Genomic DNA, 16,890 nt, shown 5'->3' on the forward strand with positions numbered 1-16,890 from the left:
GATACATCAAATGGGCAAACATATGGATGGAGGGAGATAATTTCAGGACATCATTGGACATGCCCCAGCAGGGCTTTGCAGCCTCCCCAAAATAGTCCTTCATTGGTTTCACACTGAAGGCCCCAGAGCTTGCAAGGCAGGTTTAATTTTAGAGCGCACTCATCGGATTTGCTTACATAATTTTCTTGATTTGGAAGGCTTTCTATTTTCCTGAGTAAGAAAAGCTGTCCAAATTTATCACGTTAAGCCAGGGGCAGCTCACCCATAAGAATATTAAAATATATCGGCTGCAATTCTCTTTTAAAATTTGCATATCGCGATTAGGACTCAGAACAGCTTTAAAGAGTGAGATGGGAAAGAAGCCATTAGAATGGACAAATCCTTACCAAATTACACAGGCATCTACATGCAGGGGCCCACAGGCAGCTTAAAACAGGGCAGGAAGGGCTCAGAAATGTACCAGTCTGTGTCCGTTAAGCAGGACATATAAAGAGAACACCATCTTTCTGTTAAATGTGTATTTCTAAGTACCTGAACAGACTACGGATGACACACCCAAGGTCAGGTTGGATGAGCACCTAATTGATCTGTGGGTGTCCCTTTTTACTGCAGGGAGTTAGACCAAATGACCCTTGAGGATACCTTCCACCTCAAACGATTAGGTGCTGCCCGTGCTGTCATTTAGCAGAAGAGCTCAGCCAGCAAATAAGTCTGTTGGATAACCCAGTCTTCATAGGCAGAAATTCAGTCCTGTTCAGATCCTTCATTCACTCCTCCACCTCTTCAGATGGTTATAGCAAGAATCCAAGTTCAGTGGTGCATAATAAACAATATAAAATCACAAAAAGCCACAATACCCTCTCAGCAATAATTCACCGCTTGACTTTTGCTCCCAATTTTGATATTGTTAAGCTCATTTCTAAAGCTGAACATTTTCTGAGCAAATATGTTCTAGTCCTCTGGTCAAGTCATAGGATCAGAAAGACATGGTCAACTCTCACAGCCGGCAGCCAAACCAAGGAAACCCCATAGACCCCATGGATACCTCAACACAGCATCTCCTACACCACAGGATCACGGGAAAGAGACTTTAGATGTAATTATATTTCCCTCCCTACTGAAAACCCTCTAGAAGAGCCAGCTCCAGCTTCCATTCATTCCTTTACAATTCTGCCCAATGACAACATAATGCACAATGGAAGAAGCTGCAATCTCAAGCAGGACTTAGTTTATTAAATCACTTAATGCTGCCCCAGAGGCATTGAAGAAGAGAGTAGATGCTGCTCTGACATGTGGTGGGGATGGGTTGGGGTTGGACTTGGTGATCTTAGAGGTCTTCTCCACTTTGAATGATTCTACAAAGGCAGCATCACCTCCAAGTGAAGACTGGCACCTTGGTGACACATCTCCTTTCAGCAAGGCCTCGGTATTCTCAGAGTCAGAAACTAAATGTAATGCAGGACTACGTCAGCAAATATCCATGTTCTCATTGCATGCACCCCACAGCCAAGATTGAAGATGACTGGAGTCTAAAAGCAGCACAGGGACATAGTAGCACTGACAGCAAAGCAGCAACATCCAAAATGTTATATGCTTCAGTGGGGACAGCAGTATCACTCCATCCTTCCCTTTGGGAAGAAGAGCTAAGGGGTCAGGATGATGGAAATAAATTGTTGATGTTTGCCTCTGTTATTCAATAGCCTTATCCCTAATCAATATTGGGAGGATTCCCCTCTGCCTCCTAGCACACACATCATCCAATGGGTAAACCCTGTGAGAAAACTCCTGTCCAGCTCAACTCTCTCCAAAGCCAGAATTACCTTCCATAGTTATAAAGGCAATTCTTCATTCAAATTTCAGGGAAATGGAGATTGAGCACTTTTTGCCACCACAGCTCATCTTCAAGAGGAAATGCGCTGCTGGTTAAGCAATGCCATTCTACCCAGCAGAGGAAAACCCATGCAACCCACTGCCCTACATTTAAAGAAAAAAAGGAAAAAGGCAAAAAAAAACCACAGAGGAAAGGACAAACATCTCTACAGCACTCTGTCCAGGTACTTTGAGTCACTGACACAGCACAGGAGCTGGTTCACACATTAGCCTGGCAATGCACATGTAGTTCTGACTCTGAGAGGCTGACTGTATTCACCATCTGTAAGGGGACACTCCAGCAAGGCTAATAGGAATGAATTCAGCACAGGAATGCAAAGTGGGGTGGTTAAACCACATCAGCTCTGAAGGACAACCTCTGCACTGGGCTCTGAAGTGCTCTTAATTCAGTTTAGCCTGATTTGCACTGAAATCAAGTGTGTTAAAGTGAATTAAGGCTCTTTAATCCCTAAGGAGAGCGTTTCCACCGGGGCTAGTTAAGAGTAATTGAACTAATCCACTTTAAAAGTCAGTTCGGATTAGTTGTGCTAAGTGGCTGTGCAGATGAGGCCGGGGAGCACGGACTGTCTGGAGCATGCAATAACCACATCAATCTGCCTCTGGGAGGACAGCTAGAGCCACGCTATTTTGCTTTGCAAAGGCTGGGAGTGCTCCAAGACACTCAAACAAGGCTACTGTAATAGAAATGTCTACTTGTGCTTGACAGGTGCCATCTGGTTGCAAGCAGAGGCATTTTCCACATGTATTTTCTCTGCGTGCCACATATGCAGGGTATGGCCAAAGGGATGCTGTTTTTATGGGCAGCTAAGGGAAACTGGGCTGGTGCTCCAAGATGTTTTGGCACCTCTTATCCAGGCCACGCTCAGAGCTCACTAGCAGTGGCCATCCCACCCCTTGTCCCATCAGAAGACACACACAATGGGCTCAGCAGAGGGCAGAACCTGTCTCCACCCCATATTAACAACTATAGCCTGCTGCTATCTGATGCTATCACATCTACCTCACTCCTACGAGGAGATACACTTCACACTGCAGATTATCAACAGCTTGGAGCAAAATGACTTCAGCCCCCTAATAGAACCAGGGAAGGTAAGAAGGGGCAGCTGCCCCCCATTACCTCTTTGCTGCTGCAGGCAGAAGCACCAGCCCAGTCTCCATGCAAATTTTGCCTTTCTAGGAAAGCAATGAGCCCCTGCTTGATCCCAACCCCTTCTTCCCCCAGCTAAGAATAATCCCCCCAGCTGCTGTTTGATTTACACATTGCCATGGACGCAGTGTTTTTATCGGGTAGATACACAGGGGGAGAGGGAGCAAGCCTGCGTGTGTTCGTTCTAGTTAATGTTTCCTGTGTGGTTCAAGCTGTTATGCCTCCAGGTATGTTTATTTCACTACTTCAGCAAACCAGCAGACTTTTTAATGGAACTGTTGATATTTTTCCTGGCTGCTGCTCCTCCTGGAGAGGCGAGGCAGTGTACGAACAGAGTTCATTCCTCACCCCAGCCTGGAGCTGCTCCGCTCCTCCTGGGACTGCGGGGAATTGAAGGTTTCCATTGCACTGGTCAGATTTCTTCCTTTGCCAGCCTTCAAGTTTTAGATACACAGAGGCGCTCAGGCAGCTGACAGTAGTAAGAGCATTGACAGTGCTCTACGCAAGGGCAGCAGCTGCACAAAATCCATCCATGCATCCCCCAGAGCCATGCAGGGAGAAGAGAGAGGGGGCAACTTCCCCCTAAAACAAAGCCTCGGCTACAAGATTTGTTTCAGAGACAGATCTTTTCAGGCTGAAGCCGGGGGTTTTCCTGCTCCTTCGAAATTCAGAGGTCACCAAGTAAACAGTGGATTCCCAATACATTTTTTCACGGCACCTCCTTTTAAAGCTGCAATAGAAGGAGTAACCTCAGCCTCATCAGAAGGTTCTGCTTCATCAGGCACTTAAACACCAGCATTCTTTAGAATCATTAAGGTAGGAAAGACCTCTAATGTCATCTTACCCAATCAAACCATGTCGGTGACCACCCCAGACCATGTCCCTCAGTGCTATATCTCCATGGTTCTTTAACACCTCCAGGGATGGTGACCCCACCACCTCCCAGGGCAACATGATCCAATGCCTGACCACTCTCTGAAAATAATTTGTTCCTAATAGCCAACCTGAACCACATCCCCAACACAGAGCAACTTAAGGCCATTAGCTCATGGTCCATAGCCCAACCCAAGAGACACGCACCAAGTCCCTGACTCTGAACAGAGACTCTTCCCTCAGTAGCAGTCCTGATGTAAAAAGCTGGAATACCCTGAGCTTTAGGCACGTACCCCAAACCATGCAGGTAATGGGAGCACAGGTATCACGCACGTAGTACTAAGTCACCCAAAGTCTCTGAATATGTTCAGATGGATGAGAAACCAGTTGGAAATGTTTAATTTGGGTAACTTGGAAGATAACAGCATAAGCAGACCCACACAAGCACCTGTTTGGATAAGGCTACCATCTACCCCATGTTGAGTTCTGTCTAGCAGAAAATGAAGCACAACACCTTGCAGAGCAACCCAGCAGCCTCACAGCATCCATCACTGGAGCAGGTGGGGTCAGCCCCCCAAACTCATGCTAAGCCTCTGGATTTTCCTGAGTCAACATGAGACAAGCCAGAAGACAGATACAGCCACCATGGATGCAACACAGCTATACTAATAAGTCATAGGAATCCATTGGACCTTTGGTTAGACCCTCAGGTTATTCAGCTCAAGCACCTGCCTCACCTCTGGCCTGTCAGATGAGCTTACTAACCACAGACAGGGAAATAGCTCCTTGCTTGCTCCCAGCAGAAGATCTATCTCCAGCAGGGGCTGAAAACACCCCTACCCCCTCCCACTTTTGCTTACAGGAAGGCCCAGAGATCCAGAAAGAGCTGTGCTATTAGTTTGCCAGGTATTTCAAGATCTCACCTTACACTGGGAAAGGATTAGGGCAAGGAAGGAATTTTGTCAAGATTAAGCAAAACAAGTCAGTTCTGTTAAATAAAGTATCACTTTTGGTCAACTGTCCCCAGAGGGGTTTGGGCTTCAAGATTGGGTTTCTTGGAGGAGGAGATGGGCAGCCCCCAATGGCTGTGAGGCAGCAGGGCTTACAGCAGCCTGAAAGCTGAACTCTGAGCTGTGCTCAGCACATTTGGCTGCTCTAAGATGCAGGGGCACTCAGAGCTGCAGTCAAACAGATGCCCATGTATCTTAGGAGGGATGCTAGAAGTCACTGCTGAGGAAACTGAATGAGGCACCCCAGATTCCTCTTACCTGGTTGGCTTGAGGTACTCATGTCTGAGAACTGAACTAAGAACTATCAACACTGCGACCTCCAAGCTTAACCAAGCTCACAAGTGAAGTGGAAGCACGTTTTACTTGTCTGTTGTTTTTTTGTCTGCCAAGTACTTTGCAGTGCCCTCACCCAAGCTTCCCATTGCTTAGGGTCCCATACAAAACACGACTTGCGCCCACGCAATCAGAAGACTATGAAATTCAAGCTGGATTTCATAAAACCATTAACTTCTATTGCAATACCAAGCACAAGTGTACCAATTTAAAATGTATATTTAATAAAAGCAATCTACAGAGAGAGAAGCTACAATGAGTATATTTAAAGGAGAGGAGGCTAGGGCAGGTATATTTCCAAAGATGTAGGAGAGCCCACAAAAGCTGATGCTTTTGGAGAAGAGTTGGGACCAGTTCATTGACAAGAACTCAGGTTGCTCAAGAAACGGAAGCTGGAAATCCAGTGCCAACTATAGACACCAAGCATAAAGGTAATTCAGCTCATTTGGGAAACGCATCTCACTTAATCACACATTATATATAAAGGCCTCATCCAGAGGATGTTCAAGAAATACCATCGTTTGTATCTGAATGTTTTATTTCTTCCATCCTTATAGTCCAGCAGAGTTAAGCAAAGAGGAGATGGTTCTTTAATTCATGAGCTGACCTTCCCCAGAGGACATGGTCTTGGAAACAGAAGGTCTTGACCCTACCTGTTCTGGGAAGCTGCCCTACACTTTGGTCTCAGAGGTTTCCCAACCTCAAAGACCCTGGATCAAAGCCTTGGCTCAACACCTGCCCATTCCCCCCAACACCTTCTCAGCCAGAGAACAGGGCCACTTGACATGGTTTTAAGCTAAGCTCAGAGATCCCTATGTGCATCTCAGCTCATCATTCACTTATAGAGGAAATCACGTTGCCATGCAACACAAGAAACTACCCCCTGCTATGCACATCATGCAGCCCATTATGTTACTTGAGTCTCTGGAGCACTCCGAGCAGTTCTTCCAAGAAAGGAAACTTTTACTGCCATTGTGAAAACTGTCTGGCTATCCAATTAATGCTATTTTAATGAGCTAGGCCAAATGAATCTGCTCATAAAACTCATGCCAGCTCCCATACTTCATGACATCTCATCAACATGAGCCACACACTCCATGCTACCTTCCAGCCAGCACAGACTCAGCATTAACGTGGAACACTGTTGAGTTTGCATGTTCTACAGAGTGTGTATCAAAGTACTGTTTTGCTCTATGTCTTCCCAAAGGATGAGTTTAAGGTTCTTTTTTAACCCATCACCCACCTTCAGCAGCTCAACCAGCAAATATTCCCCCCCACCCAATAGAAGAAGTTTTTAAGGTCACAAACAGACTGAAGATCACACAGCACATTCAGGAGCTGTTTGATCCATTAGAAACACACACACAAACACACAAAAGAAAACCTACTCTGATATTTTGTTCTGTTGCAAAGAACTCTATCAGCTAAAGCAAATCCCCTACCTGCTGTGTTTGACCATGTAGTCACAAAATACTCCCTGTTCCACTTAGCACACTGCAAACACACATTACAATAAAATGTAAAGCTTGCCGAGCTGATAAACTTCATGAGTGTATTTTATGACAGTATCTGAAGAGATAAGGCTCATTAGCACTTTACAGCCACGATGTGAGGAAACCTTAAAATCCACTGTTAAACAGGGAGAAAGAAGGGTTGAAAACTTGAAACCAGGTGTCAAAAAAAGTCCTAAGGGTTGTTAACCCTTTCCATCCAGCACCATCATTTCTAGCTCCTCCCAAGCTCAGCGAGCATTGATCCAGGTCCTGCAGCAAGGACAGCAGACCCCCATCAACATTTCCCAACACAAGCTGCTGCTCACTTCTGCTTAAGAGCTGCTCAGATGGAGAAAACAATGGCATCAATATGCCACAAGCCCCTGGAGAGCTTTTCTGGCTGCACAATTAAGGCTGTTTCTTACACTGGGGAGCTGGGGGCCTGGCACAGAGCACCCAGAAGCCAGGAACATCAGAGCTCTTGGATTGCTTCTATACCACACACCCTTGGGAAAACACTGAGAATCTGGCAGGTTGCTGCCTGTAAGGGGCTGGGAATAAGGTTTAGTTTTAACACAAACTCCCCAAGTGCCATTCTACCTATAGTGCTGGCTTCAGGAGATAGCTGCAGCTGTATGGTAGGGCATGAAGAGCCTTCACATTCAACAGTTGAAAGACATTTTAGAGCTTCAAGTCCTCTCCTATCAAACACACCAACCACTGGGGTGGAGCAGTCCTATTAGTACTCTACAGACCTCAAGTGACCTGAGATCTAACCCACATGCTGAAGTGATGCCCCATGTAATCAGAGCAGAGGATCCATATAGACCTTCTCATAGGAGAAGTCCTCACCCCTCTGGTAGTCTGACCTACTGATTGACACTCAAGATGCTTCTTCAATGAGGATACTCCAAATGAGAACTCTTCAAACACTCCTCAAGATACAAAGCTTCTTTCCAACTTAAAACTCCTATTAAGAAGAGGGATTGGCAGGGATGTAAGTGGGAGACTGCACAGTCAGAAGATGCTCACATCTGACCTCTCCACACATACCAATACCTTAGTTCAGCATGGCTTCTGCTTTGGCTTTTCTGACATAAATAATAATCAAGGAGCCATTAATTATCAGCATTTCACTAAGAAAAACACCATTAAGACAATACCACCATCCACTTAAATGGGAGGAGCATCCCCAGGTAGGGTCATCTTCTCTAAGAGAAAAGAATATCAACAAGCAAAGAGGATTAAACAGACCAAAAAACGCAAAACCTGACAAAGCCGAGCCCAAAGATTGAAACCAAGAGTCAAGCCAAGGAGCATCCCATTGGATTCCCCACACCTTCACTTAACCCTCCCCCTTGCCAATCCCACAACCTAATTCAATTACCTACCACTGAATAAGCCTTAAGGCAATTCTCATTACCCTGCGATAAAGCACAAGGCCTTTAATTATTAAACACTCATGGGCTTTTCATGTTGGGGTTGTGAGGCTGGACTCCCTTTTATTGTTGTTAGCAGCTTCCAGAAAGCAAGTTAATCATTGACCAGGCCTTTCACCAAGGGACCAGAGTCCTATAGATCCCTGGTCTCCAGTTCTGCATCAGCAGGCACACTAGGGGAAGTCAACAGCTGCCTCCTGCTTTGCCAGGTATACATTTAATCCTTAACAAGCCATCTTCCACCCCAGGAGTCATCTGTAGCATTGGAGTCCCAACCAAAACATGCTGTATTCAAGTTATGTACAACACTTATCCTTATGCTCAGTTCAGAAAATGGCAGTACATCCTTCCAGAGAAGGTCACATCTCAAACAGGGTGAATCCAATGCATAAGTCCAATACCTACTAAACTGGTGTGGCAAAAGTTCTGCTCCACCCTCTGCTTGCAATGAAGGGAGCTTCCAGGTTCCCTCCTATAATGCAGAGCCATTTTGCATGCTCCTGGGCTTGTTATCACACCTACAGCCCTTTCCAATAGTCCCAGTGCCACTTTCAAGTATCTACAAAGCAAATCCTTCTTCTGAGCATGAGGTTTCCATCCTCAAAGAAACAAGTTTCAGGTTGGATAGTTGGAACAACTTCTCTTCTGAAAGAGCAGTGATGCATCAGCACAGGCTGCCCTGGGAGTGGTGGAATCACCACTGAGGGACACGGCCATTGGGCACAATGGGGGTGGACGGGGGCTGGACTTGGAGATCTTAGAAGTCTTTCCCAACCTTCATGATTCTACAACAACTCACACAGCGCTAAAGAATAAGGGAAAGCACCAAGCCCACCTTCTCTACAACAAGCAAAACCAGCAATTCAGCACTTCAAATCCAACACCACCATCTCAAAAAAAAAAAAGCAGACTAACTCCTTGCATTGCAGTGGGATGGCCCTCCAGCCTCCCCATGCTCCAGCTGTGCCTGACAGCTGCATTCCTCTCTCCCTGCTCCAACCCAGGTTTTGTTGTTGGGCTGTGCTGTGAACCAGCTGCTCCGTCTCAGCCACGTCAGGGACAGCCAGCATGTCTGGAAAGCACAGCAAGGCGGTCTGGCTCCGGGTGGCTTCCCAGGAATTCACAGCACTCAGAGCTGCAGGGTGGGTGCATGGCCCCACACTACCATCAAGTGACAGGTAGAGAAATTCTTGGCATGCGACAGCCATGTGAGTACCTCCTCCCCTGGAGATATTTAAGGCCCATCTGGACGCTTTCCTGTGCAACCTACAGCAGTGAGCTGCTTTAGCAGGGGGTTGGACTGGGGAGCTCCAGAGGTCCCTTCCAACACCTACAATTCTGCATCAGCAGGCTGAGGCAGCACCCACAGGCTTCACCTCATTGGAGGTGGCATTCCAGCTGATGCCATGTACTTGCAGTGACCCTATTGAGGATCCATTCTATCAGGATAGCCACCAGCTCATGGACATCCATCCAGTTCACTATTCATGAGTTCTGGCTGTGAACTGAAGAGCACATCCCACTTCATCAAATCATTAAGGTTGGAATAGGCTACTAAGATCACCAAGTTCAACTGCCCACCTACACCAATGTTATCCACTAACCACTGTCTCATCTCTATGGTTCTCCAACACATCCAGGGATGGTGACCCCACCACCACCCTATGCCAATGCATCACCATTCTAAGTTCTCAATATCAATCAACTTCAGCCTCCCCAGTGCAACTTAAGGCTACTGCCTCTCATCCTGTTGCTGTTACCTGGGAGCAGAGGCCAATCCCCACCTCACTACAGCCACCTTTCAGGGATCTGCAGAGAGCAATGAGGACCCCCCCTAAGGAGCTTCCTCTTTTCCAGATCAAACAATCCCAGCTCCATTAACCGTGCTTCAGAAGACACCCCCTGTCCCCAACAGCACCCATAGCTCAGGCATCAGTCCTGCACCCACCATAGGCAGTGCACACTTCCTGCACCAAAAACCCCACTGTGCACTACTGTACCACTCTCAGTAGCAATGCATTGGTAAATTAGGGCAAGCTATGCTCCCCTCCCTCCCTCTCCCCCACGCAAGCATTTCAGGGTTCCTGTTGCCTGCGTGCAGGGTACGGATCAGTTACATTTATGAAGAACATTGCAATCTGTCAATATAAACACTATGTAAGCATGAGCCACTGGTAACATTACTACCGTCTTGACAAGTGTTTGCAGAGGGGGCAGAGCTGCCCAGCTCATTTTGGGGCCAGAGGAAAGCAGAGCAAACCCCGAGCTGCAGAAAGCAACACTTCCAGCTAAAAATGAAGGGGCAAAAAAAAAAGAAAAAGGGTATAACAAAATGGAGCCAGGCTGTAAATCAGAACACCCAGAAAGAAATAGAAGGGATTTGATTTATGGCCCCAACAGGTTGCAAGCTCAGAGCCATGGAGCAGACAGCTCAGGAAGGCAGCGAGCTCCTTTCCAGCTCCCCATCCTGCACACACACCGGGATGAAGTCAATCAACCCTCCTGTCACCCCAGCACAGCTGATCTTGTCATCTGCCACCTCCAAAGCCCACCACCTCCAGCCCATAAAGGGAGAGACCCACACCCAGCACAGGAGAAGCAGAAAGGGGAGGAAAGTGAAATGCAATGCTTTCCCAGGGATCCCAGCAGTCTGGGGCTGCTCCAAGCAATCCCCATCAGCATGCTGTACTGTGGTGGAAATTAGCTTTAAGGCAGCCCAGCTGCAGAGGAGAAGGCTGAACACTGAAGCAGGCAGTGCACTGAAACAAGCAGATCTCAGGTGGTCTCCTCTCCAGGCAGTGCTTCCCCTACAGGATCAGCATAGACAGCACATCCCATACACGCTCCCACCCTGAAATGCATCCCTATCACCAGGCATCTCAATGGGCAACTTTAAACCTACACAAGGCAGCTCCTGTATAGCTTTCCAGGCATGCTTTCTCCTCTATAGGATCAGACAGGACTTCAGAGATGCTACATCACATGCCCAAAGCCAGTCCACACCTGCTGCTTTCCCATAGTTTGGGCTAATGGGTCCCTTCTGAATAGGTACCTACAGGGACTCGCTCTGCAGTTTGAGCATCAGTGATTGTGTCCTATCTGCACTATAGCTTTGCTGTACTTGAGGTCTGAGTAATCCTTCAGCACACCCCGACCAGGCAGCCTCCAGCTACAGCACATCTGCCCCCAACATCATAGCCAGGCATAACTACACACCGATACAACCTCCTTATCATGTAGCCATGCCCAATTTCTGCCCCCATGCACCAATTCCCTGGAGACACTGAGATCCTTCCCTGAAATTAGACATTGGGGATTGGGAAGGGATCACCTCCAGTTGTCCCTGTGCCCCATCAGACTGCCAAACCAAGCAGCCACAGTGTGACATCTGCCCACTGCCAGGGATGCTGACACCCAGAGCAGGGAGTCAGGCAGGTCGCTAAAGCATCGTGGTGGCTCTATTGACACTCTGGAGCATCTCACCCTATGCCTGGAAAGGGGGGCTGGGATTATGAAGACCACTTCAGTATTCCAGTCCCTGCACAAACAAGGGGGGTGGTGGGGGTGGGGGGGGCGTATGCAATTTTCATATCATTTTTTAAGGAAAATGTGAGATGATTCACATTGGAATAAACACCTGGAGTAGATTCTCTCTGCACATGTCCACCTTCTCTCTAAGCAGCAGCACAGCCAGAAGGGTTGAATGCCAACGACTACACAGCACCTGCAGAAGCACCAAACCCCACCAGGGGTATTTCCTTGCATCCTCAACAAGAGGGATCTCTTGGAAGGACAAAGATGAGCAGCAGATGCTGCTTAGAGCCACAGCAGAGGAGCAGAAAGCAGCACAATTTGCATAAGCAAACCTCCCTACACCGCAGCAGCCTCAGAGCTCATCTGGCCAAGCACACATCTGGCAGCATCCCCTCTCCCCTCCTTATTGCCAGCGAGGGAGTCTCAAAGCAGAAACCAGCAGCTATCCTGGGACCCAGGGAATTACCCGGCACAGTCAGAGCATCAGACCCTACAACACACCACGCTCTGAAGTTCAAACCTACACCAGCCCCCATGAGGCCAAATCCTAGAAGCCAAATGACTGGAAGGAGTTACCTGCTGCACTACAGCAGATACCGGCGCTGCTTGGATTAATGGGAAACTTACAGTCTTATGAGCCCCATCAGTCCCTGAGGCACAGCACAACTGTGCAGTGCTGGTGGTCTCCAGCAGATACACGAGCTGTGGTGGTGGAGGGGGGGAAAAAAAAGGGGGCTTTTCCCAAAAACCTGCATGCACAGAACAGACGGTTTCCTTGCAGCAAATGCAGCCCCAAGCAGCAGGAAGTTAAACAGTCCTCGAGTTGGAAAGAGAAGATGTGAAGTAGCCCTGTTTGGAAAAGCCTGCCAGACCACAAGGCAACGGACAGGCTTCGACACCGGGATTTGTTTTACTGGAAAGAAGTGGGGGGAAAACCTCAAGACATTCCCTGGGGCCGGTCCAGTGGCTCCTACCAGCGGTCACAATGCAACATCCTAAAGAGAAGCGAGCAACACCGTTCTACCAGGGAAAACGGAGTTAATGAGCTATTCACACCCCGCACCCCAACCATTATGGAGTACCACTACTTATTTAGGGTAAGATCTTTAAGACACACCCTACAGACACCCCCAAAAAAAGCACAGAGGAGCAGACAACACGCTCAAAACCACTAGACCCTACGCTAAGAGACGGAGATGGGGAGGTCAATCTCTACAAGGCAATAAAACGAAAGGATTAGAGGGTTTTTATAGGGGTTTTATAGGGGTTTACGGACTCCCCCCTGCACAGCCCCGGCCCGGAGCGCGGATCCACCTGCGCAGCGCTCAGCGGGAGCGGAGTTATAGCGCCCCCTGCTGGCCGCCCGGCAGCGCACAGGTGAGCGTTATGGACAGCGGGATGCGGCGGCTCCGAACCCAACGCAGGGAAACCCACCCCTACCCCCGACTATATGGGACATAAGGATGGAGACAGCAGGACGAAGACAGCAGCGTGAGTCCCCCGGTAAGAAAGAAATAAGTTATTATCCCCATCGGAGAGATGGTGGGACCAACGGGTCTGCCAGCACCTGTGCTTAAAGCATTAGGAAAGAAGTTTAAAGCTAGTGGGGAAAAATAAGTTTTTTCGGGTGTTTTCTCTGCTTCAATAGCGTAACAGCATAGGAAAAGAGCCGCCTGACCCGCTGCAAAGCTGGTGCTGCCTCCAGACCGTCCGGGTCTGGTTGGAACGAGGTGCGTCCCGGGGGCTGCAAAAGGGGATAGGGGGAATAAAGCGGTAGGGCTCAAAGCCCAGGGACCCTATGCAAGAACGCTGTCAGAGCGGGTGGAGAGGATGCTCGGAGATGCAAGATACCCTTATCGCAATAGCCATAACCATTTATAAAAAAGAGCGAAATGTCGCAGACTTCGGCCGCCGGGCACCTACCCGAAATAAGCGGCGGATGGCCGCGGGGTGCAGGCGAGCAGCCCTAGAAGCGCGCAGGAGGAGAGCCATCCCAGCAGGACGTGTCCATCCAGCATCTTGCAGCGGCTCCGGCGCTGCTCATCTCGTTCCCCCGCCGCGCCCGCTGCAGCCCCGCCGCCCGCTCCGCTTCTTATAGCGCTGCCCGAGGAGCCCGGCCGGCCGGCGGCGGGGCGGGGAGGGGAGGGACTGAGATGAAGGGGAGGGGTCATTGGGATGGAGGGATTGGGCCAAGGGGGGGTGGGGGGCGTAGCTTGGGGGTGGGGGGTGTGGCTTGGGGCTGGGGGGCGGAGGGGGAGGCGGGTGTTCGCTTCTAGGGGCGGGGAAGGGACACCCTGAGCTGAGTGGGGTTGGGGGGGCTGTGAGTGGGGTGTTGTGCAAAGGGGTGAGTGTGCAAGTGGGTGGGTGTGCCACGAGTGGGGTGTTGTGCAAGGGGGGTGGGTGTGCAAGGGCTGAGTGTGCTGTGGGCAGGTGTGCAAGGTGTGAGTGGGTGTGCAAGGGCTGAGTGTGCCATGTGTGGAGTGTTGTGCAAGGGAGTGGGTGTGCAAGGGGTGGGTGTGCCACGAGTGGGGTGTTGTGCAAAGAGGTGGGCGTGAAAGGGCTGAGTGTGCCACAAGTGGGATGTTGTGCAAGGGAGTGGGTGTGGAAAGGCTGAGTGTGCCACGAGTGGGGTGTTGTGCAAGGGGGGTGGGTGTGCAAGGGCTGAGTGTGCCAATAGTGGAGTGTTGTGCAAGGACGATGGGTGTGCAAGGGCTGAGTGTGCTATATCTGGGTAGGTGTGCAAGGGGGGAGTGGTTGTGCAAGGGCTGGGTGTGCCACGAGTGGGGTGTTGTGCAAAGGGGTGAGTGTGCAAGTGGGTGGGTATGCTACGAGTGGAGTGTTGTGCAAAGAGGTGGATGTGCAAGGTCTGAGTGTGCCACGAGTGGAGTGTTGTGCAAGGAGGATGGGTGTGCAAGGGCTGAGTGTGCTGTATCTGGGCAGGTGTGCAAGAGGTGAGTGGTTGTGCAAGGGGGATGGCTGTGCCACGAGTGGGGTGTTGTGCAAAGAGGTAGGTGTGCAAGGGCTGAGTGTGCCAATAGTGGAGTGTTGTGCAAGGGGGGTGGGTATGCAAGGGCCGAGTGTGCTGTATCTGGGCAGGTGTGCAAGGGGTGAGTGGTTGTGCAAGGGGGATGGGTGTGCCACGAGTGGGGTGTTGTGCAAAGAGGTAGGTGTTCAAGGGCTGAGTGTGCCACGAGTGGAGTGTTGTGCAAGGGGGGTGGTTGTGCAAGGGCCGAGTGTGCTGTATCTGGGCAGGAGTGCAAGGGGTGAGTGGTTGTGCAAGGGATGGGTGTGCCATGAGTGGGATGTTGTGCAAAGGGGAATGAGTGTGCAAGAGGCTGAGTGTGCCATGAGTGGGGTGTTGTGCAAGGGAGTGGGTGTGCAAGGGCTGGGTGTGCCACGAGTGGAGTGTTGTGCAAGGGGGGTGGGTGTGCAAGGGCTGAGTGTGCTGTGGGCAGGTGTGCAAGGTGTGAGTGGGTGTGCAAGGGCTGAGTGTGCCATGAGTGGGGTGTTGTGCGAGGGAGTGGGTGTGCAAGGGGTGGATGTGCCACGAGTGGGGTGTTGTGCAAAGAGGTGGGCGTGAAAGGGCTGAGTGTGCCACAAGTGGGATGTTGTGCAAGGGAGTGGGTGTGGAAAGGCTGAGTGTGCCACGAGTGGGGTGTTGTGCAAGGGGGGTGGGTGTGCAAGGGCTGGGTGTGCCACGAGTGGGGTGTTGTGCAAGGACGATGGGTGTGCGAGGGCTGAGTGTGCTATATCTGGGCAGGTGTGCAAGGGGTGAGTGGTTGTGCAAGGGCTGGGTGTGCCACGAGTGGGGTGTTGTGCAAAGGGGTGGGTGTGAAAGGGCTGAGTGTGCCATGAATGTGGTGTTGTGCAAGGGTGATGGGTGTGCAAGGGCTGAATGTGCTGTGTCTGGGCAGGTGTGCAAGGGGTGAGTGGTTGTGCAAGGGATGGGTGTGCCACGAGTGGGGTGTTGTGCAAGGGCGGTGGGTGTGCGAGGTCTGAGTGTGCCACGAGTGGGTTGTTGCACAAGGGGGGTGGGTGTGGAAGGTCTGAGTAGGTGCTGTATCTGGGCAGGTGTGCAAGGCTGAGTGGTTGTGCAAGGGATGGGTGTGCCACAAGTGGGGTGTTGTGCAAGGGGGGGGGGTGGGTGTGCAAGGGGCAAGTGTGCAAGAGGTGAGAGGTTGTGCAAAGGTTGGGTTTGCAAAGGGTGGGTGGGACAGGGCAGAGCAGGTGTGCAAGTTCCAGTTGTGCAAGGGGTGGGCAGTTGGTATGTTTACAAGGAGCAGGTGTGCCAACACTGGGCTGCTATGGCAGAGCCTTGTGCAAGGGCCATAAATACAAGGGCAAAGCAAACCTGCGAGGTTATCCATGCACGAGGGGTGTGCAAAGGGTGAGCAGTGTGGCTGGGAAGCAGTTAATGCCCCAAATGTCAGCTCTTGGAACCACATATGGTGGCAGTGCTGCTCTCAACGTCACTCTCACCGTCACGCTCAGCTCACACACAGAGCAGCTCCGGCACCTGACAGCAGCTGAGAACAAAAAGGGTTTCCTCCCTAACGCGTGTGTGTGTGTGTCACACTGCTGAGCCACCCCATGTCCCTGCAGTGATGGGCATAGGGCCATGAAGCCCTGAGCAGAGCTGTGCCCAGCAGGTAACACTCAGATGCTGGACAGACCCTCAGATCACCTCCATGAGCAGCCTGTAATGCACCACGCCAAACACTGCATATCCATACGCTGGGTTTGAGGCATCTTTGTGCAGGTTCTGGATGGGAAACAGCTTTCAGGCTCAGCAGACAGCAATACTGCATTAAAGCCCCATCTAGAGGCCTTTCTTCAAGGAGAGTTTGGGAGACAGCGACCAGGTATGGGGTCACAATGGGTATCCCCATGCTCCTAACTTAGCTTCTCCAGCATAAGGACGTAGCAACAGCAGTATAGGAGGGAATGATGAGCATGGATATATATATAGCATCAGAAGGCTTTGCCTGAGTGTTTCCCTGCTGGAAAAGTGTAAGAGTCACCCTTCATGCACATCCCTGGGGTGCCCGCATGGGGAGAGGGGAAGGAAACTCCAGTTCCTCCAGGCAGAGATGTATAGGGATGGTTCCTGGAATGGCAGAGCAGCCCTTGGCCTTACTCATTTCCTCTACCCACAGCAGGTCGGGGAGATG

General features: G+C 50.2%; 1 protein-coding gene across 1 annotated transcript in view; it reads right to left on the reverse strand.

Moving 5' to 3' along the window:
* The window catches only part of WNT9A (Wnt family member 9A), a 49,782-nt gene extending 35,996 nt beyond the window's left edge, over window positions 1-13,786 (reverse strand). Inside the window, exon 1 of the mRNA XM_015852987.2 lies at window positions 13,643-13,786. Within this exon, the coding sequence (XP_015708473.1) occupies window positions 13,643-13,737 (95 nt within the window). The 5' untranslated portion in view covers window positions 13,738-13,786. The remainder of the gene's footprint in view (window positions 1-13,642) is intronic.
* Window positions 13,787-16,890: the final 3,104 nt, after the last annotated feature.

Source organism: Coturnix japonica, chromosome 2, assembly GCF_054131305.1.
Source record: "Coturnix japonica strain WE chromosome 2, WE-NBRP24, whole genome shotgun sequence".
Classification (NCBI taxonomy): Eukaryota; Metazoa; Chordata; class Aves; order Galliformes; family Phasianidae; genus Coturnix; species Coturnix japonica.